Source organism: Plectropomus leopardus, chromosome 16 (assembly GCF_026936395.1).
Source record: "Plectropomus leopardus strain MGB_pleo_1.0 chromosome 16, ASM2693639v1, whole genome shotgun sequence".
Taxonomy (NCBI): domain Eukaryota; kingdom Metazoa; phylum Chordata; class Actinopteri; order Perciformes; family Serranidae; genus Plectropomus; species Plectropomus leopardus.
The window spans coordinates 6,193,874-6,219,271 of record NC_142191.1 but is presented as its reverse complement, the minus strand read 5'-3'; the positions used below and the strand labels follow the sequence as shown (position 1 = coordinate 6,219,271).

The 25,398-nt window shown below is 41.1% G+C and overlaps 1 protein-coding gene and 1 long non-coding RNA gene across 2 annotated transcripts in view; both read left to right on the top strand.

Annotated features, from left to right (window-relative positions):
• Nucleotides 1-4,669, top strand: part of LOC148186802 (uncharacterized) — a 42,513-nt gene extending 37,844 nt beyond the window's left edge. The window contains exons 4-5 of the long non-coding RNA XR_015779086.1: nt 2,386-2,539; nt 4,025-4,669. This is a non-coding gene — a long non-coding RNA (uncharacterized LOC148186802). The remainder of the gene's footprint in view (nt 1-2,385; nt 2,540-4,024) is intronic.
• A 3,254-nt stretch (nt 4,670-7,923) lies between these two features.
• naa30 (N-alpha-acetyltransferase 30, NatC catalytic subunit) lies at nt 7,924-24,313 on the top strand. The gene is made up of 5 exons (XM_042503159.2): nt 7,924-8,150; nt 9,728-10,882; nt 13,533-13,656; nt 14,889-14,944; nt 18,864-24,313. The coding sequence occupies exons 2-5, from the start codon at nt 10,016-10,018 to the stop codon at nt 18,999-19,001; spliced, it is 1,185 nt and encodes a 394-aa protein (XP_042359093.2). The 5' UTR covers nt 7,924-8,150; nt 9,728-10,015; the 3' UTR covers nt 19,002-24,313.
• Nucleotides 24,314-25,398: the final 1,085 nt, after the last annotated feature.

Here is a 25,398-nt window from a genome sequence, read left to right as displayed (position 1 = left end):
ATTTGAACATTTGAGGTGCATTGTCGTCCCTCCCCGCGGCCCCCTGCTCTCAGGCCCGTCCTGGAGGATGCAGATTGGAAGTGAGAGGTGTGGCGGCCGAGGCTGGCCTCCATTGTGAGCTGGTGCCTGGGAGACGAGCAGCGCTGCCAGACCAGACACTGATTGGGTTTGACACTGCGTCCAGGAGGCGAGAAGAAGCTTTTCTTTTGCTCTTTTTTTTTTTCTATAAGTAAAAGAGAGCCTTTTTTGTATGAAAGGCCCCTCCTCTGCTCTCCTCGGGTTCTGTTGTGCTCCTCGCCCTCCTCCTCGGTTCTCTTTCTCTCCTCTCTTTACGTTCCTATATTGACTCCCTCGTTTTTGTCTCTCAGATTAAAACCAGCGGACTTCTGTTTCTTTTGTCTTCCTCTTTTTTGTCCCCCTCACTTGGATGTTGACCAGTAAATTTGATCCTCGGCAACATCAAAAATGTATTTTAATTGCAAACATTGAGGGACACTAAATTCGTCTCCTTCTCCTAAGCCTGAAACTCTGCCACATACTGAGCCCACTAGTATACCTTAGGGTAGACACTTTGCCACATAGGGATCTTTAATCACTGTGCCTCAGGCTATGATCACACAGCGCTCAACACTCAGCTTTAACACTGGATTTATCTTTCAATTACTATACTCGGGGTACTTTTTGTTCCCAGAGTGCCCAAGTGATACACTGCAACCGCTACTTGTGTCATACAAAGTTAATTTGAAGGAACATTTGTGGAAATAGCCAGGTGACAGTTAGCTTAGCTTAGTATAAAGACTGGAAATAGCTACAAAATCCTTTTTTTAACGCCTTTACCTTTTTACACGGCAGTATCATGCTCTGTTGTGTGATTTGAGATAACATGCTGCCATCGTTGAAGCAAAAGAGGCGTGGCATGTACACAACAACATCAGCCTCTAGTTTGACGTGGAACGTGGATTTCGGCAGCACTTTCTAAACAATAACAACGGTCTAACGTGGCAATAGCAATTTTTTTTACTTTCTCTGTTATATGGTGGCTGATCTCATCCTCTGCTCAGAGGGCTCCAGGAAAAAAATCTAAAGTTGTTGTGGTGTACAAATACTGCATATGCTGTAGTCCATTTAAAGATATTGCTGCTAATAGATCTCACTACACCAGTAGTGGAAAAATACTAACTAATTTTTACTCATTCCTGAAGAGCTTTGAGTAAAGTATAGTTTCAACTCTTAGGATTATGGGAAAGTGATCTTACATATTTCCGTTCACTGAAACAGGAGAATGTGGGAAGTTTTATTGGTATTGATTAATCTTCCGTGGCGATCACCGGAGAGCGAGACCCTCTCGATCCGCTTAATAGAGGCACTAATGACGAGCTCCATTAGTTTAATATATGCTTTTATCGCTGCGCCCTTAGATGACTGTAGCGTTTCATTAGACATGTCTGCCTCATATCTCACTTTGCACCCAGAGGAAACTGTGAAGGGATTAATTTTATGATGGACCCCCTGCCTCCCTCCTCCTGCCTCCCTCCTCTTCACTCGTTCCCTCCCTCCTCAGCTCAGCTCAGCTCCCAGCCACAGCCAGGGGACCCAGGAGGAATAGTGTCTTTGTCGCCCTGCCGTTTTTCGGAGTTGAGGAACAAGAGGAGTTTAATCCTCATTGTCCAGGAGACTGCAGAGGGTGAGGGGGGGTCCTCCGGCTGTAAAATGATCCAACTGGCCTCGGCTAATCCCCTCCTAACCCCCACTCCCGGGCCTGACCCCCCTCCCGGCCTTAATTCATGCCCCCGTACTACCACAGTATCACACTATAAACACACATCCGAAAAAACAGAGCTTGGATCTTAAAATCGCAAAAATGGTGTCGAATGATGACACAAACCAACCGATTTTGAATTTTTTAACTTTTTTTCTCTTTCCTACACACACACAGAGTAATAATGTCATTCATAGTTGTGCAGTGAGTGGTTTAGGGGGGTATGTTTAAGTGGGATTTAACTTAATCACCTACACACAGGATTAATCAACTAGTAACCCGTCTTTCACTTTACCAGTAGAGGTGTCTATCAGGCTTTTCTCATGCACTGTTTGTACGTATAACTACGAAAAGTGATGCACCAGAATTCATGTATAACCCACAGAATCATGAACCGGTCATTTGAGAATAACCCATGTAATCGGGAAGGCTGCAATCATGTGGCCAATGTGCTGATGGTAGTAAAGAAGGAACATAAAGGGCGAAAGCTGGTGTAAGAAGGCAGGTTGTTGTTAGTCAAAAAAACACAGGACTTTCCACCAGGAGACTGGTGTTTGTGTCCAGTGTGAAACCAAGTCAACTTTGAGCTATTTTTTAAAGATTATTTTTTTGCCTTTATTTGATAGGGCAGCTTAAACGTAAAAGGGAAAAAGAAATGGGATGACATGCAAAAGCAAAGGGCCGAGGCTGGAATCGAACCCACAGCCACTGCAGTGAGGATGTAGCCTCTGTATATAGGACATCTGAGCTACTGGACGCCTATCTCTGAACTTTTTTAAGGTAAGTCACCACTATATTTCTTTTCCTAAATGTATCCTTTGTAACTTTACCTTAAATTCTTATCTTATGGGAAGTACTTAACCCATCGAAATCCAAACAAATTGGCTTTATTTCATTCAAAAACATTGGGAAAGACATTGAGCAACTTAAAATGACCCCCAAATTACAGAAAAAGTACAAGAAAATTACCCCAAAACAAGAAAAACAAAACAAAACAAAAGAGGAAAAGTACATAAAAGGTGCCAAAAATAATAGTAACTCTGTAAAAAAAATCATTATAAATATATAATTATGATCATTTTAAATAACATTTTTTGGGACATTGTTCTCAAACTTCTTCAAGAGACAGTTTTCCAAATCTAGTAATTTCTTACCATTTGTGGAATAGTTGCTCATTGCCTCTTTTCCTATGTTTTTAAAAGAAAGCAAACTAATTTGCACAGATTTTGAAGGTTTTAATACTTGCAAAGGCATCTGAACATAGCACATGAAAAATGATGTCCCAGAGGTTTTACAAAGTAAAAGTTCCTCCCATGCTGATTCTTACTTTGCACTTTTTGATTTATTAATTCTATCGCCGATCATTAAAATAAAATGCTGATACAGATAATCAGCAAAATGCCAAATATCGGCCTCGATAAACCAGGCCGATAATCTGTCGACCCCTAATACAAGCTATTGTGAGAGATACATTGGTCTAATGAGCCAAGACAATACACACTTTTTTGCAAATATATAACATGTTTTTGTGTGTTGTGAATTACAGAGTTATTTAAAGAAAATAAAAACACCCTTTTTTGCACTTTTAACTGGTGACACTTATGAATGTGTGAGTGTTAGTGACAGAAAATGAACAACAAACAGCCTCATGTCATTGTGATTAGGAGTGATGTGAGTGTGTGTCCATGTAAGAGTGTGTGTGTGCGTGTTTGTGTGTGTGTGTGTGTGTGTGTGTGTGTGTGTGTGTGTGTGTGGGTTGACAAAAATAAAAACCAATAAATAGCCTGGTGTTATTGTTCCTCTCATTAGCAGAGGGATTATTTCAAGATTAGGCAGGACAGGGCTGGACGTCTGTTTGACGTTAAGTCTTTCTCTAACAAGACGGATGCTCTCCAGTCTGCACAAATCGTCTTTGAATTTTTCTACCTTGCGCAGACCCCTCCCTCCCTGCCTCCCTCCCTGCCTGCCTCTCCATCTCTCTCCCTCTCCGTCTTTATTTCTCTTCTGTTTCTCTCTCCCCTCCTCTCTTTCTTTTTCTGCGCTCCTCCCTGAGTGACAGCTCAATACCCAGCTCTCCCAGGCTTATCTAGCCTCAGCAGATGGTTGACTTGGATCACTGTTCATACGCCACGATCTGGGCTGGTGATAAAGACTGTTACAGAGGGAATATATGCTATCTCTCTCTCTCGCTTTCACTTTCTTCCTTTTACTCCTCTCACCTCCTCTTGATCTTCTCCATCTCTTCTCCACTGTTTTATTCCGCAGCTCTTTCCATCTCCACCTGGACACGTCCGCTCGTCTCCTTGTCACGTCCTCCACCTTTCTCGGCCATGCACTTTGTCCCAGCATCCCCCCTCAATCCTCCCCCTCTGCGTCTCCTCATCTCCCTCCATCCCTCCATCTCCGTGCATTGAATCTGGTGCTGCGTGATTGTCTCTGCCTCCCTGCTGGGCTGGCGCCTGTCTAAAGGGCCCCAGGACCCTCACACACTGAGGGGCTCCAGCCATGCCAGAGATGCCCTCTCTCTCCTCTCCCTCCTCTTCTCTCCTCTCATATCAGCTCATCTGGTCCCTCTTCATCTCCACGGGACGGAAGAAAAGGTCAAAATGTGTCTCCTCTCGCTCTGTTCTGTCATCAAAGTTGCGCATAAGTCTGCATAAGTACATACTACGTGTCTATCTATAATACAAAAAGCTCCCACTTAAACATGTTTTAAGCACGCCAAAAGTACAATACAGGTAACCTTCAAAGTGCTGCAGCTTCTCTGCACTCACATCTACTGTTTCCATTCGTTTCATTTACATGATCACTGCACTTAAACAACTGATGTACACTTCACACGCCTCAATCACCTCATTTTATGTATACTTCACTTGTCTGGCATTTGATGTCCCCCTCACATGTTTCTCATTCTACACAGCCAACCAACAAAGCCAAGGGACGAGGGTATAGCTGCCACTCGTAGATGAATAGAAAGGGGGGCTGAGTGCTGGGAGCGATACCAGCGCGAAGATACAACACAGCACCTTGTGTGGCGACGGGGAAACAGACCGGCAAAGACATCACTTGAAAGCACCATACATTAGATCGGCTCTGTGTGATGTGTGCCAGCGTAATATGAGAGGGAGGAGACATGAAAGCACGCTTGAATTGTGTTGAGTATGAGGTGGTCTCTAGTGGAAGATGCAAAGACAAGATGTTGAAAGGCAGTGGCATCGTTTGGCCTGGGCGGGGGCGTAGCACCAAATTTTTGGGGTCGTATGTATAAGCAGTCTCTGCCCCCCTTCCTCTCTTGATCCATGTCTCTATCACACATATTTAAAAAATGTATTTATTTATACAAAGTTGGGTTGTTTTCTTTACCTTCTCTTTTTTTCCTTTTTAATTTTTCTTTTTTTTTTTTTTTTTTGGTACAAAAGCAGTCACTAGTGCAAGGGTGAATTAATACATTTTGCGCCTTTAAGGGTTAAGAGGGGCCTCAGACAGCTTCAACTATTTAAAAAAAAAAAAGAAAAGTACCTTCTTAAAACCAATTTATTCAGCCAATCTGAATTTAGTTATGGCACAAATTACCAAATAAAAATAAATAGAAATAAAAAAAAAATTGCAAACAACACCACACTTTTCCATCCAGGATTTTCGAGAGCCCCCCCCCTCTCATTCAGGCCCTGGGTAATCAGTCCCAGTTCTCCCCCCACTACGGGGTCCCTGGGTGTCTGAGGCTTCAGCCCCAAATGTTCTGAAAAAAACAACAACCTAAAAATATAGATAATATTTTAATAAGAATAGCCTAATAATAAAAAAGAAAATAATCTATTATTCTGTACTTGCACTGGAATAAATGTACAATAATGTAGTTAAACTTCACTACTGTTTACATACATACATATATATATATTTAACTATTTTTCCAACTTCTAGTCAATACATTTTAATGATAGTTATTGTTACCATTGTTGTCTTCCTACTTGCACATGGTTGTTTGTCTGAAACGTCATGTGCAAAGTGCGGCTGTGATATCACCGTTCTCACAGGATCCGCTCATCTGCAGTTTACATGGCGACAGAAGGGGTTACATTTTCTAAAGATTGTAACCTGGTTTTAAAAGTATGCATTTTGTGGCCCCCAGAAAATGCACACAGTCCCCCACAACAAAAGTTTAACATTTCATGCAAGAACCGTTGCTGTATAAACAGACCTTAAACCATTTTGCATCTTTAAGGGGTGAGAGGGGCCTCCACTGTTTTTTTTTTTTTTTTTACAAAGTTCAGTCTTTCGGCAGATTCATTCTGCCTATTTAAATGTATTTATGGTATAAACTGGAAAAAAATGCAAGTAAATCCAAACTTTTCCATGCAGGCTTTTCAGGGGTAATCAGACCTCACTTTCCTCCCACTGCGACGCCCCTGCAAATACAGTAATGAAGCATGGTGGGTGTAAAAGCAGGCACCACCCCATATGTGGTGGAAAACCTCCGGTCCCTCTCTCTCCCCAAATACTCCAGACAATTCGCAGCCATCTTAATCTGAACGGTGGAATCTGGCAGCCACACCGGAGCACCTGCATCCGTCCAGCCTGACCCGCTTTTGTTCTGGTCCGACCCCCTAACTTTACCCCCTAATTAACCCAACAGAAACTAATTAAATACAGCTCTAGTGGACCAGACGCCAGACAGAAAAACTAAAAAAAAAAAAAAAAAGGAGGAGGAGGACACAGAAGTGAGCAGAGTAAGGAGAGCGAGCCAATGTAGGAGAGAAGGAAGCCAATGCAGGAGAGAAGGGGAGAAAAAAGGAGATCCAAAGCTTGGCCTCCAGCCCCTGAGACCATTTCAGAGATTCACAGGAGGTGTTTGGGTGTCATTGTCAGCCTGCGTTGTCCTGCGCTCCACACTGACCTTATACTTATACACGCTGTCGTTTTCAAGGTATTTTGGGCTCTTCCTCATGTGAGTGCTGCTGCCAACTGCTGTAATCACAAGCACACCAGTCACATGACGCAACCGATGCCCTGGAGATATTTGGAAGAGGGGAGAGCCGCGGAGAGACAAGAGCAGCGTGGAATGAAAGCAGGAGGAGGGGGGGAGGAAAAGGGAAGGTACGGGACAGGATTGTGAGAGAGAAGATATATAAATATGGGTTCAAACCAGCCAAGTGTCTCTGGCAAGATGCTGCCGCTGCTGCTAGTCCCAGGCACAGCGCGCTAAGTGATAGAGAAAGTAATTAAGAGAAGCCTGTTCAAGTAGATAGGCCTGTAAAGGAGATTTGAAGAGGGGAACTGATTGTGCATGTCTGATTCCAGCTCTTCAGAGAGTTCTCAGCCCCAAGGCTTATAGCTTTCAAAGGGCCGTCGTCTCTCTCGCTGTCTATCTCTCCGTCTTTTTCCCTTCAACATACATCTACAAACAAAATTTGACTCTCATTTCAGCATATGAAGCACACGTGTGTTTATGATAGTTGAACGTAGGACAGAGAGAGGAGAAGGTGTTCACCAGCATCTCTATCTATTATCTATCTATCTATACACTCAGGTCTGTTACTCTTGGCTGTAGTGGACATAAAATTTGGGTATAAATGATAAAATGATGTATACGTTGTAAATTTGTGTGTGCGCTTCAATCTGTAAAGTTGAGAAACAAAGTCAAAGTATGTGCACTGACTGTTTCTACATGTGCAAAATCAATTTCTCAAACCATTTTGTGATGTATGTATCTAAAATCTGACAATTTCATTGACTTAAAAAATCTAGGACACTGATTATGTTGTTTATGTCTAATTGTTAAGTTTGCATAAAATTTAGTTATATTTACTTCATTTTGTGAAGTTGTTGCAACTTAAAAATGACAAGTTGAATTAATCAAACCAATCTTGTAAAGTTTTAGCAGCTTCAGTAAACCAAGTTTACTCTCATTGTGTATCCTGCTGCCTGCAAACTTGTCAATCATATTTGCATGTTCTTAAAAATGTTAACAAAACAGAACTCGCAGATCCTCTAACTTCCTCGTTGGTTAAAATCCTCTTTGCTAAGATCACGTTAATTCAGATTAAATTGGTTTACTGAAGTTTACTGAAAAAAAAACAAGGTAATTTCACTTTCATTTTTAAGTTGCGACAACCTCACAAAATTTAGTAGATACAGCTAAATTTTAAATAAGCTTATCAAAGTAAACATAAATTTAGATTAATAGTTAAATTTACTTTAATCACTTTTTGAAGATTATTGCAAATAAGATCAACTTGTCAGATTTTCAGTCTATATACGAAATAATGCAGTACTTTTTGACTAAAAAGTTCACACTATGTCTTCTCCAAATAGTGATTTAACTCTGCGTGGATGAGCTTGTGGACACAATAGAGCAACACTGCCACCTAGGATGAGCTGCAGCACCCTGCAGGTAAATGTGGACATTAAGACTTCTGTCCGGTTATTGGGGAAGTCTGACTTTAGTTGCGCTTTTTTAAATTAAAAAATGCATTTCACTAAAGGCTTTTTCTTGTAGCTATTTCATTGCCCTTACTGTAAAACAGACACAGTCAAGGCTCACGGTCTCCTCATAAGTATCTAAGGATAAATTTGTTGTGCAGATGGGATTTTTTTTTTTTTAATGTTTTCAACCTTTTCTACCCCTCAAAATCCATCACTGATCTCTGCTGTCCAATGAGTAAATAAACCGAAGTCAAATCACCAACTGAGCAGGAAGCCAATGTAACTTTAACTGTCTGTTAAGATTTTAAAACACTAACCATGTAAACGTGTCACAGCTGTTTTCAGTTGATTTGTAAAACAATGCATGCTGTGCCATAATGTGGAAAAACAAACCTGTGTTAATGCAGTACAGTTTTTCAGAAACTGGGTTCACACTTGAGTGCAGTTGTCTCAGTTTGGTTGAGTTGGTCATCAGGAAAATGCAAAGCAGGGTTTAAAATGCCATGGCTATTGTTGCCTGTGTTATAGCTCTGTCTGCAATAAAAGAAGAAAACAGTACAATATTTCCCTCTGGAAGTAGTATAACATCTCACAACCTCAAAACAAACTTGTCCTGCATACTTTCCAGGATGAAGATTATGGCAAACTGTTAAGGAAAGGCCAATTTAACTAATCTACTGGCGACATCTACTGGAGGAACTGCAGCATTGATATAAAGAGAAAAAAAAATTCAAATAAAGCTCAAAATTGGCATCCTTTGCAATTGAAATTTAAGGTTGTCCAACCACATAATACATGTTAAAATGCATATGGACAGATATGATACAAATTAAAATAATAAATATATACTACTACTACAACTATTATTTATTATTATTATTATTATTATTAATAATAATAATAATAATAATATAAATATAGCACCTTTCACCAAAATAAAATATAGAAAATGTATTACAAAAAACCATAAAAACATAAATCTAAAAAAACTTAAAATAAAAAATGCCAAATATGTAAAAACTTGCAAAGCATCCAAAACCCCCTAAAAATAAATAAAATTGTATCTGGTTTATCAAAATAGGTAGCAATGATTTTTTTGTGAAGCAACTGGTTAATTTACTAATTGTTGCAATTGTATTTATATAATCTTTTTTGGTAATTGGTAATTGAATTTGTTACAAAACATTTTAGTTTACAACCACTTATTATGTTTTTATGCAAAAATCTTGATTTGTAAAATACCTAGTGAGGAGTAACATTATTAGGTAGCAAGTAAATATATACATATTTTTGTTCTCCTTTTTTGTAATTTTAAAGGTTTTGGGTGTTTTTTTCTTTCTTTTTTTTAAATATATGTTGGAGTTTTGGGGCTTGTTCTTTTTTATGCATTAGGTACTTTTATTTTTTCATACTTTAAATACATTTTTTTCTGATTTTACTTATGTGTCATTTTAAAGCAGGCCTTTAATTGTAGCAGAGTATTTTCACATGGCGGTATTAGTACTTTTATTTAATTAAAGGCTGTTAATATTTCTTCCTCCACAGACTTCAGGAGCTGATTGACCTCATCTGTCATGCGTTACTCCACTGTCGTAAAACGTCCCTGACTGCTGTTGCAATGGCGTTTGCTGCGACAGCACTTTCCGGCAGCAGGGAAATCGAGGAGAAAGCAGCGACAAACGTCGCCAGCAGATTCAGTATCGCCCCAAAAACCTCTGGATTTATGCGATATTCGGTGAACTGACGCGTATATTGATTGTATATCCCTTCGCCTCGTGGATGAGCTTGTGTTCAACGTTTTCCCCGCGTGAATCTCCACCTTAATGCGGTGGGATGGCCACAGTGCCGCCTGGGCCTAGTAGCGCACTGCCTGCATCCCCGGCTGAGAGTCCTCCTTTCCCCGGGGCTGGGAGCGCGGAGCCGGCGGGGGCAGACGGACAGCCGGCCTGCCGCAGGGACGACTGCGGACCCGCCGGCACAGGGAAGACGTCGGAGCCGGTAAGCGACGTCAACAGGTCGGTCAACAAGAAGCAGAAAAACATGCTAGCTCGAGCTAGCCCGGCGGCGCTGCACCTCAAAATGCAAGCCCGAGAGCAGCAGCAGCTGAACGGCTTGGCCAGCCCCTCAGAGGCCGCTGACAGCCACCAGCACACAGGAAACCGACCCGACAACCCGAGACCGTCCGTGGACAACTGTGACAGCAGCAGCAGCGGCAGCACCGAGGAGGCTCCGGCCGACAGAAACAATAGTGAGCACTGCCAGCATGAAGGCCACAGCCCCTTCTCCAAAAACGGCAGCCTCTCTCCGCTGGTTAACAATAGCATGAACGGGATGCCGGCGCTAACGAGGACTGAGGCGGCCCGCAGCCAACCCGGGGACGACGGGAAAGAGGAGTTTGACCTTACGGAGCCGCCGAGACCGCCGAGCTCCGAGCCGCCGGACGCCGGGCCCGGCGGAGGGGACAGCCCCGCTGACCCGCAGCAGCAGCAGCCGCCGGCCGCGGAGCTGGCCCGGCTCGACCTAAGCGGCTCTCCCGGCCGGGCGGAGGAGGAGGACAGCCACGGCATCCGATATGTCCGCTACGAGTCCGAGCTGCAGATGCCGTGGATCATGAGACTGATCACCAAGGACTTGTCTGAGCCTTATTCAATTTACACCTACAGGTACTTCATCCACAACTGGCCGCAGCTCTGCTTCCTGGTGAGTAAAGACACTGAAACCATGTCAGTCATGAAAATGTCTGTTTTCACTGTTTAACTTTGGGTCAAATTCATGAGTCATGGACGTATTGTGAGACAGTGTCCCCCTGGGCATCGATACGGAAAGGGCCCCACCACCTCTCCTACATTGGAGCAAGACAGACAAACTTTGTGTTCGTTTTGTCTCTGCTCGTGGTTGTTTTGCATCTCTTTGTGGTCATTTCAAAAGTGAAGAGTGTAAAATTTAGGGAGATTTGGTGGTGTCTGTCCAGCTAAAACTTCTCCTGGCTATAAACCCTTTTATTGTTTTTATCAGAATTTAATAAAGAATGTCAAAAGTCATTATTCAGGAGCTGAATTATCCACAGAGGTCTTTTCCTCTCAAAATCAAAACTGAATAAAGTAGTTTCATGTCACAAATCACTCGGGCTAACACAGCTAGATAATGCGTTTGGAGGTTGAGCGACTCCTTCATGTGTTCGCCTCTACCTGAACTGGCCTAGGTTTTCTGTGCATGTGCTCCCAGTCATCACACTGAGCTTTGACCCAGAAGTCAAACTTCATAAATTCAAAGAAGAAAGCTGGGAAAAAAACAAGACTGTAAAATGTAAAGTGCAGAGTATGTACAAAATTTACAGCATCAAATGTTATACATGTTGTCACCTTTCGACATGCAACCCCTTTACCGCCTGCTAACCTGTTTGGTATGCAATGTGCTTGTATAGTGGGATCAGGACAGTAGTCCAGTTAAATTGCCTAATCAAGCTTTAACCACACTGTCTTTATAAATGTACAGAATAAATCTCTGGTATCTTGGGGATGGACTGCACGCCCACAACATGCTCACCTCTTTTCTCTCATAAGTCAATATGTGCTCATCTTTTTCTGATCCAGGCGTTCAGGAGGTTTTTTACCATGAGCCAAATTATCCATAGAGGGCTCTTACTCTCCAAAACAAACAGACCAAGTGATTTAAACTAATCAAAAACCAAATAAAGCAGTTTCAGCTTAAAAATACACATTTTTCTGACACACTTTGGCATGACAATGTGGACACTGTGGACTCTCCGATAACTTCTGATCCAGACGTTCAGGAGATTTTTACCAGAAGCTGAATCATCCCCAAAGGTCCCTTCCTCTCCAAAACAAACAGATCAGGTGATTGAAACAGCTAGAAACACTGAAAAAAGGACCTTCACATTATCATTACAGTTGGGCTTCTCACTATGGGACAATATGAAGACGTGAATGGCCGAATCCAGAGCCAGTGTTTGGTTTGATTGTTCTGGGCTCCCGTAGTAACATCCAACATGTCGAGGCTGTGTCCTCGCTGCAGCGGCCCTTGGTTTGACTCCGTCTCGGCCATTTGCTGCATGTCTTCCCCTCTCTCTCTCTCTCCCTTTCACACATATGCTGTCCTATCAATTAAACAATAAAACAGCCAAAAAATATCTTTAAAAAAAACAACAAAAAACATGTCAATCTCCATAAAATAGGGACCTTCTTCCTTTGTAGAAACTGTATTAATGGCTTCTCAGGTAACGAAAACACAACGATTTTTATTTTCAGGTGATTATACACTAAAGAAAACATACTTTCATATATCCCCCTAAATCAGGCATGTCAAACCGGTCCACAGGGGGGGCGGTGTGGCTGCTGGTTTTGTTTCCAACCAAGTAGCAGCACACCAGACTTGACTCATTTAATCAACTGATCTCCGTCTTCAGACAGTTGATTGGTCAAACTGTGTGCTCTTGGTTGGTTGGCACAGAAACCTGCAGCCACACCGGCCCCCCTGTGGACCAGTTTGACATGCCTGCCCTAAATCTTACGCACTTCACCTTTAAGTGTCTTCCTGGTCGGTTTGTGTTAACTTGACATGTTGAAACAGTTAAAAGGCCAAGAAGGACCTCGTCACTTTTGGAGATTGCGCCTGTCCCTGGTTGGCCCTTCAGTAATCTGTCTATGCTCTTAGCTCAGGGACATTGCTAATCTAAAGTTGCATAGCGTTACTGGGGTTGGGTGTGACTGCATGCTGTCATCACCTGTCAGTGTGTCTCAAAGGCAGCCAAACGGTGAGCGCACACAGCTTAATCTCACATATGTAAATCTGTCACTGACAGGACACTTGTTTGGAAGTTTTATTGTGTCTTTTAACAGCAACAACACCCACTTTTCTATCACAAAGCCTCGATCCCTGCTAGTTATGTGGATTCAGTGTGAATTATTAGCTGTCAAATCAAGAAAAGCCAACCCTTGCATGTTTGTCCTGTCATATGTACAAAAATTTAGGAGCGAGCAAATGTTTAAAAACCTTACTTTCCGGTTTTATAGGAGAGTTATCTGCGATAAGTACGCGTTTCCTCTTGCACCTACAGTGTTGTGTCAGGATTTTCTCCTTTGACAAACACCGTCGTTTCTTTGCTTATCCTCCGAGCCTCAAGGTCGTAAACTTCCCAGTTCCAGTTTGTCTGGAACGACGCGTGTAACACAAGAGGAAGTGCCGTGAAATAAAGGTCAGAGTTCAACTCAGAGAACCAGTAGAACTGGCAGGATGACAAAAACTGCAGAGGAACTGTTGCTAGGCTCTCAGCGACCACCGCCGTATACACTCAGAGGGTCTAACTGGTGTGTGTGTGTGTGTGTCACAGGCCATGGTGGAGCAGGAGTGTGTCGGAGCCATCGTATGTAAGCTTGACATGCACAAGAAGATGTTCCGTCGTGGCTACATCGCCATGCTGGCCGTGGACTCGAAACACAGAAGGAAAAGCATCGGTGAGATCTGGACTCTGCGTGTCACTCACAGAATAAATATTGACCCTTTGAAACCTGAGAAAACTGGCTTATTGTCTCTCACAAACATGGGAAGAGAAATGGGGAATGAAAGAATGACCCAAAAACAAAAAACAACAAACAAAAAAAAGAAAGTAAAACACAATTAAATAAGGTAGTGACCTGAAAAAAGTGCTTTAAAATGATAAAAAAAAATCTGTAACGTAATTTTAAAAATGTAATTATGATAAATAGTTTCTTGCTAGCCTTTCTCTTTTTTCCCTACCTTTTTTTAAAAAATAGTTTTCTAAATCTGCTGATTTCTTGCAATTAATGGAATATTTCTTGTATAGTTGCTCGTTTCCTTTCCCAACATTTTTGAAAGAAATTGCACCAATTTGCTCAGAGTTTGAAGGTTCAAAGGCCTCTGAAAACAGCACAACAGTTATGTCAGTCCAGATTTCAAAGGGTTAAAGGTCCCATGTTATTAAAAGTCAGTCCATGTTTTTTTGTATTAACCCTTTGAAACCTGAGCACATTGGATTGATTTCTTTCAAAAAAAACAGGAAGAAGGCAATGAGCAATGAGAGAAGAAATAACCCAAAAATAGCAAGAAATTAGTAAAAAAAAAAAAAAGAAAATTATCTGACAATTCTTGAAATGTAAAAGAAAAGTAGCTAAAATTTTTCTTAAATGTAAAAAATAAATAAAAATAGTAAAACAAGGAAATGACCCAGAAACATTTCACCCTAGCCTTTTTAAAAATATTTTTCTAATTCTACTAATTTCTTGTCATTTATAGAACATTACCAAGTTACTTATTGCCCTTTCCCCGTGTTTTTGAAAGAAATCACCATTTTGCTCAGGGTTCAAAGATAATACTTTGTGAATGGCTTCTGAAAGCAGTTCAAGAAAACTGATGTTGCTCCAGGTTTCAAATGGTTAAATGATAAAGCAGCTATAGCTGCTGTATGAATACTGAACTGAATTCTTCTGTCCTTTTGAAATGTGGAACAAGTTGTGCAAGAGAGTCTTTTTTGTTTTCTTTGATAACCAAATCTCTCAATGCAAATGCAGTATTTAGATAAGTTGTACACTCTGAGTTGATGTGACCTTTTGCCTTTTTTTACTGCAAGATTCAAGTCATGAAAACAGAAAAACTAAGTGATATTTCTGTAAAAGTTTGTGTTTTGTTTATCGGTGTGCCGTCACTGACTTAAACTCTTGTGTTTCAGGTACTAATCTGGTGAAAAAGGCCATCTATGCCATGGTGGAGGGAGACTGTGACGAGGTAAGATATCTAAACCCTTCACACTGAAGGATGTCCTAATCAATGCACACAACTTCCTTTTTCAATTTCTGTTTTAGTACATCCAGAGAATATTTCAGTTTTTGAGAAAAGCCTGAAACACACTAATGGGCTGGTGTAAACACACACAGTGTTTATTTTCGACATTTGCATTAGCTGCGTGCCAAAATATTCACTCCCAATGTTAATGTAAGCAGCAGACTGGAGGACAGTGTTGCATTACTGAACCAGATTGTGCAGAAAAAACACCAGAAATCCCTGAAAAATACAGTGAATGCATAAAATAACACACTGAAAAATGATTAAAATGGGACTTTTGTTTACATTTTTTTTCTTGGTTTTGGTGTCGGGCCAAAACCAAAGTCTCTGTATGAGCATTAACCAAAAAAATAATGTAAAAAAATTGCTGCTTGTGTTTCAAAGACAAAGATTCTCTTCTGCTCTTCACTTATCTGAGTTTGATGGTAACCTTGATTTGAGTGTCAGCTACTCCGAGCCTTTCAGTATCTTCGCTCCACAACAAGCTGTTTTACCTGCTCTGCAAATATCTGACAGTTATCAGCAAGCGGGCCCTCTCTTTTTACGTGGTCATGCCTTTAATGTCGGGGGAGTAACATTAAAGGCATGAACATGCAAGATTGTCAGTTACTGTTTGTAAATGCGCTTGCCAGCGAAAGTAAAAGCCAGGTGCATCTCCAAAAATGTAAATATCATGAAAAGGTTCATTTTTCTTTGTAATTTAATTCAAAAAGGCAAACTTTCATATATTGCATAATCATTAAATGTAAATTGAAATAGTCAAGCCTTTTTGTTTTCATGTTGATGATTATGGCTTATATAGCTCAGTATCTTATATTATTAGAATATTTCTTTAATTGATTTAAAACAGAAATCTTCAACTTCTGAAAAGTATGTTAATTTATATACTTAGTACTTGGCTGGGACTCCTTTACTATGAATTACTGCATCACTGTTGCACAGAGGTGATAAACCTGTGGCATTGCTGAGGTGTTATTGAAGCCCAGGTTGCTTTGATAGCGGCCTGCAGCTCATCTGCATTTTTTTTATGTTGGGTTTTTAAAAAAAAATTAAAAATATTTTATTTATTTATTTTTAATTTTTTTTAGCTGTAGGCCATAATTACCACAATTAAAAACCATTTTAGTTTATGTAATGAGTCAAGAATATATAAAATCTTCCCCTTTTCAATTAACTGATGGAAAATAATGAACTTTTTCACAGTTTTTCTATTTTTTGAGATTCATCTGTGTCCCCCTTGTTTACATTTCACCTCACATAATTTGTTAAATAAAGTCCGCCTGTGTTCAGTCAAACTGTCCCATGATCTTAGCGTGTATACACACGTGTTCTGAAAGGACCCCGAGTCTGCAGCACCAGTAAGCAATGGGGACCATGAAAAACGAGGAGCTCCTCAAACCGGTCAGAGACAAAGTCCTGGAGAAGTGCAGCATTAATGATGGCTGCATTCCATTTATGGGAGGACCTGGCATTATTCATGATGACTTACTGGAATAACTTACTGGCACACTTAATGGAAGTGAGCCATCGTTAATGTTTTTAGTTTCACCTGTGCTTTTCCTGCCATGATGAGTCACAAATGTCTGCTGTGGAAAAGGTCCGTGGAGACAGAAACGGGGAAAGCATCCGTCGTGCTCGATCACGTAATGCCCCCGTTGTGAAACAGCTGTTCTGTATAGTGAAACAGCCGGTAAAATTCAGTAAAAGCGAATCTGTCGTATTCATTACTTTAAACTCATGTAATAGGATACTCATAAAATAGGACTTATCTCAGTCGAATCAGATTTCGAAAAAGCTCATTTGGACAGACATTACCTGCCTCCGAATAGCTGAAAACTCACTAACCTGCTTCACACACACACACACACACACACACACACACACACACACACACACACACACACACACACACACACACAAACACACACACAAAGTAGTCTTAGAAATCTGTAGAAATGGCAGGTGTTTGAGGTGGAAATGAGATTCAGTATTAAAATTTCTCTGATCTGTTTGAGGTCAAAGGACTGATGATGATTCACCACAGAAATGATTTTTCTGTCAGTGTGATTGCGTACGCACAAATTCAGGCTTTTAAAGACATTTATTTATTCATCAGTCCACCATCTGCAAACACTGTAGCCGTCTTTAAAGCTGCATTTGTTTCAGCTTTGGCTCTTGTGTATCAGCAGGGTTTTTTTTGTGTGTATTAATACACACACTAAACTGCAGCACTTCACACTGCTGCCAACTCTTGCTGTTTAATCTTCAGGCCCCATCGCTTTGTGCTCTCAAACACTCAGAGGCAAATATCCCAGACGACCAAATTCATTTTGTCATCAGAGTTTAATTTCCCCACTGCTTTGCTTGTAAATGCAAAACATGTCGACAGTTTTACAACTTCAATATCAGACCTGCCTTGACTGCACAAACAAGAAATATGGCTTAAATCCCTTCTTGCTACTGAATTATTACGTGAATACATATCTTTGGCAAAAATATGTTGCCTGCTGTGTAGTGCAGAGAATGAGAAATACTCAATGTTTAGCTTGTTTTTATCACTGCACTGAATTCTTTTTTAATCATCTGATTGTCCTCATGAAATACTGACTGAAGCATATACTTGTTTTAGTAATTGTGCATGCTGCCTCACTGTCATGACTTACTGGGACCGAGCCATCTTGAATGTTAATGTGCTGTGTTGTGCCGAAGCATAAAGACTGGAAGCAGTGGGAAACTGCTAACTTTGCTCGGGCAAAGGTGTTTTATTTTCAACAACTTCAAAACGTTCCCGTTCCCAGTTTGAATGTGTGTATTTAAAATAGAGCATGAGACATGGTGGTGAAATCAGCAGCAGCGAGCTCACTCATTGAAGCTATTCTTGACCATCAACAACTGACCTCCCAAACTACACACAGCCTCTAAGGCTTCAGATGCCTTAAAGGAAAACTTCAGTATTTCAACCTGGACCCTGTCTTTACATATTTTGTGTCTAAGGCCCCTTTCTTACTGCACAAAAAACCCACAACATCTGGATTTTTTTATTTACAATCAGCAGTCACTTTCGAGACAAATGACTCTGCAGTGGTCTCTGGTCTTTATCAGGTCTAAGCAGCTTCGATCAGCAGTGATGGAAAAATGAATAAGTGGGGCCCTAATTTTAACCTCAATGACGGGCCGCCACTAAATACTTATTTAAGAAACCATGCCTTCCATACCTGCAGCCAATAGGTTTGGAGGAAATTTTTCTTAAAAAAAAAAAAAAAACACCATTTTTTAAAGAAAAAAATAAATAAATACATTTTAAAAATGGTTAAAAAAAGACATTTTAAAAAAAAAAGAAAAATAAGGGAAAAAACAATCGCCACATTTTTTTCTTTGAATATCAACATTTTTTAAAGAAACAAAAATTCAAAGAAATAAAAATAAAATTTAAAGAAAAATTACAAAAGAAATTGCCATGTTTTCTTTAAAAAAATCAACAAAGACTTTTAAAGAAAAATCACCTCAATTGTTTCAATACAAATGGAGGCATGTTTTCATTAAAATCAGCAGTAAAATATAGAGAAAATAAGGCCTTTTAAAGTTGTGTGCCCCCCCCCCAGCCCTGCCTCAAATTCATTAAAAAGTCATGGATATTTACTGGTAAAAATGTGTATGAACACTGTTGAACTTCTGTGGCAGAAAATAAAGTGTTAATTTTCTACATTTTCATTTAATAAACTAAAATATACAAAACTATTGTTGGGATCCAGAAACAGTGCACAAAAAGCGAACATGTCTTTTTTTTTTCCAGGTTACAAGGATCAGTCAGTCCACTCATGTATAAAACGCAGCACTGACATGTCTGTCTGTTTGTCCCCAGGTTGTATTGGAGACTGAAATCACCAACAAATCAGCCCTGAAGCTGTACGAGAACTTGGGTTTTGTCAGAGACAAGCGGCTGTTCAGATACTACCTGAACGGAGTGGACGCGCTGCGGCTCAAACTGTGGCTGCGCTAAGAGGAAAGAAGAGGGGACGGGGGAGGACGGGACAGCGGGTGCTGTTCACCTCGTAACGCTACCGGCTTGACAGCCTCAGCTCTGCCCTGGTCATTTCACTCTACACACACACACACACACACACACACACACACACACACACACACACACACACACACACACCTGTGTACAAACATAAGGAGTATGCACATACGCATAGACACGCAGACACACCCTCTTTTTGTCCTTGACCTCCGAACAACTGTTGTTTAGGCAGAAACGAACTGACACCTGATTAAAGGGCCCCTGATACTTCCTGTGACGAGGACGGGGGGGCGAGCGAGGGTGGTCTCTGGGATGACCTTGACTGGGGACTAGATGACCTTTTGACCTTCAAGCTTGGACGCCACATTGAACATGAGGCAGCTCGAGCGAGGGCGTGCGTCCGAACCCCAGAGGACAGACACAGCGGATCCTCCTTCAGAACACAAACAGACTTAAAGAAAAACAACAACAACGCGTGAAACAAGGAAGCGGTAAAAAAAACAGACTGGGAAGAAAATATTTGTGGAGTTTATTTTTGTGTTTCTTTTTTAACCTTGTGAGTTGGACGGGGGACGGGAAAAAGCTAAAGTATGACTGTGCGTTTGTACCGCCTCATTTTTTCTTTTCCTTTTGGAGTGTTTGGCTCGTTTTCGTGTGCATGTGTACGTGGCGTGGTTGGTTTCACTTTGAGCAGGTGTTTGTGCGACTGCGTGAGCGCATGCTTGTTGTCTGTTTCCCATCCTGTCCAGCGGCCGCCGCGGCCTCTCCGTGCTGCTGTCTCCATCACCTGCCTCAGCCTCCGGGACTGAAGCCTGTAAAGATATGCATGCATTTATTTTAGTGCGGGGAAAAGTGTGACGAGTGTGTGTTGATTAATCCCGTCTGGGGCTCAGACCCTTCCTGCGTTCGGTGTAAGCATGTTGGTGCAGAGCAATGATAGAAATCACTCCATTAGCGCCTCAAACTTTTCCAGACTGGTCAGTCTGACACCTTTTTGCATCACGAAATCTCATCATCAAACCCTAACAGTGTGGGTGAGGAGTTTTTTTCTTCCTATTTTTGCAACTCGTGTTCCCCGATTGCACTGCCAGCTGCTGCAAAATTCCCAAAAAGGAGATGATAGTCTCTTTGCCAACGATGGCGTGGTCAAACGGTGGTTCCCAACTGGTCCAGGGACAGGTTCCATATTTCTACTTCAGTCGTTAGTTTAAGGTTCACACATAAGATAATTACCAAATATTCAGTTTTATTTCACAAAATGTGAATAATAACCTCAAACACAGTGAAAAAAAATATTGAGAAAATAAAGTGCAATTACATGAAACCTAGGGGCGTTTTTCGGATTTGAAGATTTTGGGGGCCAGAACTCTTGAGGGGGAAAAAAATTCTAAATTTTTTGGCCTTTTTTAAATTTTTTTGCCATTTTATGGCAATTTTTTCCCTTATTTTTTTATGGCGTTTTTCTTTTTCTTTTTTGTCTTGTAAAGTTTTTAAAGAAAACTTGCCTTGGTTTAGATGGCATGTATTCTTTGAAAAAAGTTTTTCTCCATCCTATCAACATTTTGCCGATTTCTTTTTTTTTTGTCTTTTTTTTTTTTTTTTTTTTACTTTTTGGCATTTTCCCTTTAAACATTATTTGGTGATATTTTTTTTTTTAATTTGGGCACTTAATTAAAAGTTCTGTGCTCTAAATTCACGGTACTTTAAATTTACAAACTTGACACGTTCACGAATCACTTTCAGTCCATTCAAAATGGACCTGGGATCCACTTGTGGACCACGACCCACCAGTTTGGAACCACTGGTCAAGCGTGTCCTCGCCGTCTCAGTTTACTCCTTTTAGATTCGTCTGTTTCTCCTCATTGCAAGTGCCACTCAATCCATCAGCACTCAGCCACGACTGCGGTGACGCGACCACTAACGGGCGTCACACGTCAGCGTCGGCCTGCTTCTGGTCTGCACTCAGCACGAGACCGGAGGCGAAGTGTTACATATGCTGGAACCCTGTTTGAATATGCTGTGTGTGTGTGTGTGTTTATCTTGATTTAAAAAAAAAAGGAAAATAGACAAGTATTCTTAGCAGATTATATTTTATTCTTTCAGTTTGTTTAGATTGTCTAATATACACCTGTTTGACCTCACGCTGCTCGTGAGCGGCTGAGTCCACGATGCACTTCCCAGGTGCCCTAACTCGATGCACAACCAACCTCGCTAACATGTTCAGATCTCCAGCCTGGAACACGTAGATCCAATCCACACTAATTATGGCAAAGAGAGTTTGCTTCAACCGCTTTTTTTTTTTCTTTCTTCAAAGTAATATGAACAAAGGTCAGATGCACTTCTTTGGAAATTGCTGCAGTGTGTGTGTGAGTGTGTGTGTGTGTGTGTGTGAGTGTGAGTGAATGTGTCCTGTTATTTTTGACAATGGTGTGGATCTGTTAGACTTGTATTTCTCTACTTTCAGAGGCCCCGCACAGAAAGAACGCAGCCTTTGAGGTGTTTTGTTTCAACAGGAAGGAACAAATCACACACGTTTTTTTTTTTTTCTTCTTTTTTTAGCTTTTCAGGATTCGAGTTTGTGCTCCGTGTGATGGAGAGGGCAGGAGACAATTCGGTTGATAGTTGAGGGGAGAATAAACCCTGAACCAGCTCTTTTTTTTTTAGTCGATTTGGAAAACAACCCAGCATAACATGTTGTTGATGCAATTTTAAAGAGCAAATTCACCACCTTTTATGTGGATTTCCAATCAGTATTAATGGTAAACGTACTCAACTGAAGCAGTAAACGTGTTTTAGTTTGTGCTATATTGACTGAGAAAGCTGAGTTCTCATGCTTGCAGAGCCATGCCGACAGTGCCTACATGTCCCAGGGTGCATTGTGTGCAAGCGTACTTTGTTGGCTAAAAATTCTGCCTTTACATTGGGTTATGCTTACCGTGTTTACCAGGACCTTGTAAGTGGAAATCAAGTGAAAGCTGAGAGTTGTGACGCGTTTGCTGGAATTTTAAAAATGGCAGAGGCCACGGAGGTTTATTTTTCGGTGGATAATAAAGTTAATATATTGTTATTTTAGCTGTATAAAGTTTTTCTTATTCATTTTATAATATGGAAAATGTTGATTTACCCAACAACCAACTTTTTCCTCTGTCATTATACCTTTGATTTTCCTGCATTTTGCTACCCGATTGCTAGATCGTCTATTGTCGGCTCCGGCGCCTTCTGGTTGTCGACAGTCGCACATGATGCTGTTGCCTAGCAGCGGTGCACCAATGACATTGCATATCGCGTACACAACTCCCCTGTCGTAACCACGAGTAACATTTGAGTCGTGCCTGTATTTCTGCAGGTAACAAAATGGAAACACAGCGGCTCCGTCAGTCTGAATCAGTGAAAACCAAGATGACAACCACTTTACTCCTTCCATTTTTTAAGTTTTCACAATAAAAGCCCAACTGAAATTACTCAGAGCAGTTTGCAAACTCAGAATCCATCAACTGTTGTCTGAGAACAAAAAAGCTTTCAGGCTTTTAGGGTTGGTGGTCAGTATTTCGGGCTCATCTGTTGTTGCCAATGGAAACCTGATGGCTGCAATAGAAATAAAGCTGCTAATGTTTTGAACATCCATCGCCATGGTTACTGGGGTGTTATTGTGAGAGGAGAAGTAGCATAACATCACTCAGTGGAAACGCAGTCATCTCACATTTGTGTTTTTAATCCACATTTAGAAAACTTTAAGTTATTGTACAAATCTGTAATGGAAACCTGCGGATTGTCTCATTAAATGTTGGCATGTAAGAAGAGCGACATTTTACAGCTGCAAACTCAGCTTTCTCCGTCACTAAAGCACACTGTGAGGAATCAGTTACATTTAACACTGACTGGACATCCACAAACACAAATATTCTCTTTACTTCAAAATATGCAATTTGGCATCTGCATGCTTTTATCCTGCCTACAATATTCGGAGTAGAGAGCACTGCGAGACACTCACAGAAAAATCTGCTGCAAAATGTTGACTACAGAACAAACAAAAGTGTTCGTGGTCGTCAGATGTTTTAATGGTTTAAGGACAGTCTCCATGAATGAAACTACAGGACCTTGTTCATGTTTTGGGTTTATTTCCTCTTCAGATGTTTCACTGCAGGAGCCCAGGACTGAAAGGGAGAGTAGATGTTTACAGAGTCGCCACCCTCGTAACAGCCTGTGTACGTGTGTCTGTGCATTCGGAACAATGGATCTATTTTTCGTTTTCTTTCTTTCTTTTTTTTTTTTTTGCAGATTTGTATATGAGTGTTGTTCTATTCCTCAGATATATTGAGAGCATGTTTTTTTTGGTGAATCTTCTGTTGGGAAGAGGGCGGTTTGGGTTGATTTATCAGATTTGAGTTTTATTTGTAATTTCTGTGCTACATTTGCCCATCCAGAGGAGAATTTCGAGCGGCTCTTGAACACCAACTCTTATCTTTACCGCTCATCTGACGGTTTAAATTTCACTCACCACCCTGTGTAAACTCCTCCCGGTTTATTTTGGAGGTTTAAATCTTCTGTCCCAGTGTTGGACACTCGTCTCCCCTCGTCTGTCCCCTCACTGTCCGGGACTTTTCTTCTTTTATACCGTGACTACTGATGGATGAAAGGACAGGAGAGGCAACACCTGATAAAATGTCTTTCACACCAGCTATCAGTACGAGGAGGTGTTTTCGATTTATTTTGTTTGTTTGTATTTTCTCTGTGAAACTCTGGCAGTTCCATGTGGGCATTACAGCCGGTCACAAAGAGCCAAACGGCTCAGGATCACCGACTGAAGGGCTTCGTCATCAATATCAGTTTGTAGCCATGGCTCTCTCTGACGCCAGGTCAGTGTTCACAGACGTCCGAGGCAGTTTCTCTCCCAGTACCTGGATGTCCGCTGTGCCGATCCAGGTCGCTTCTAACAATCACCACTTCTCTGTCCGGGCAACATCTTCGTTTCTAGTGTTAAAATGGTAAATTCCCCCAGATAAACGTGTCTTGGCTGTCATGCTGCACCACAAAAAGTCCCTACAATTATCCAACGGCAGGGGCTTCCTGCAGTCTATTCAGGGCGGCCAGCACCCGACCCCACCGCCATCCACGAGTGTGCAGAGGGGAGAGCAAAAGTTTTTTTTTTTTGCATGTCAGATTTCTGTTTCCCCTGTTCCTCCTTCCAGTCCCCTCTCTTGATTTTGATCTGGAAATGTCCGATAGCTTTTATTTAATGTGGAAAAAGAACACAGAAATAAATTATTTGATTTTTTTAATGCTGTAAACTGCGTTCTCTTGTCTGCTGTCTGGAGTGGTTTACATTTAAAAAAGTCACACGTTAAGGGACAGTTCATCCTAAAATTAGAAATACTTATCTTTCCTCTTACCTGTAGTGCCACTTATCAGTCGAGGTAGTTTTGGGTTGAGTGTCCCAGTGTTGAAATATCGGCGGTAAAGATGTCTGCCTTCTCTCTAAGATACTTGAATCAAATGGCGCTCAGCTTGTGGTGCTCAAAACACTAAAAAATAATTTCAAAAACTCAACAGCAATGTCTCTATCCAGGAAACATGAGCTGATTACTCACGATCAGGTGTGTCCGAAACTGAAGGCTGCTTAAAATCCGTCTGTGGGTCACTTTTGGCACCTGTGCCGGACTTTGGACGTGCCTGCTTAGGCAAACACACATACCCTGTGAGCAGTTTTAGGAACTATTTAATTTCAAATGAACTACACCTGCCAACTGTATCACCTGAAACGTAGACTGTTGGACGGCACAGGAGACGTGTCCCATTAAAGCTGCAGCAGGAGACTTTTACGTGGACAGAAAGAAATTTTCACCACAAATTATTGCAGAAAAGGTATAAAAAGTCATTTTGCAGGGACGAGATGCTCAAAAACAATGTGTCCGCACACATTTTCAGCCTAAACCAGGTTAGACCCATCTGGCATTTTGGTACCCATCACGCTCCGGTTAAGATTGAGAACTCTAATGGGAAAACGTCTTTGGGGAACGGATCACGGCATCAGCTGACGGTGTCACTACACTACAAAATTAGCTCAGCACACAAGCATCTTTTCCAAAAATTATATTTCCTACTTAAACTGATCACAACAATGTCTGTGGATTATCTTGAGTAATCAGGTCATGATTTCTGACAGATATTCCTGTTGAGTTTTTCAAATGTATTTTTTGGTGCTTTGAGCACCAGCACAGATCCATCAGGGTCTATTATAAAGTAGAGAAGGCAGATATCTCCATCACTGTGAAGCTCACACCAAAACAATCCACACTGACGAACAGCACAACAAACAAGAAGAAAATATGTATTTTTTCTTTGATAATTCAAATTCTTATTTGTTTATTCAGTC

What these genes read in the sequence shown, in the direction of transcription:
- naa30 (XM_042503159.2), top strand. Translation starts at nt 10,016, where the DNA reads ATGGCCACAGTGCCGCCTGGGCCTAGTAGCGCACTGCCTGCATCCCCG. An exon ending in GGCCGCAGCTCTGCTTCCTG is followed by an intron (nt 10,883 to 13,532) that starts GTGAGTAAAGAC and finishes TGTGTGTCACAG; the next exon opens with GCCATGGTGGAGCAGGAGTG. An exon ending in TGGAGGGAGACTGTGACGAG is followed by an intron (nt 14,945 to 18,863) that starts GTAAGATATCTA and finishes GTTTGTCCCCAG; the next exon opens with GTTGTATTGGAGACTGAAAT.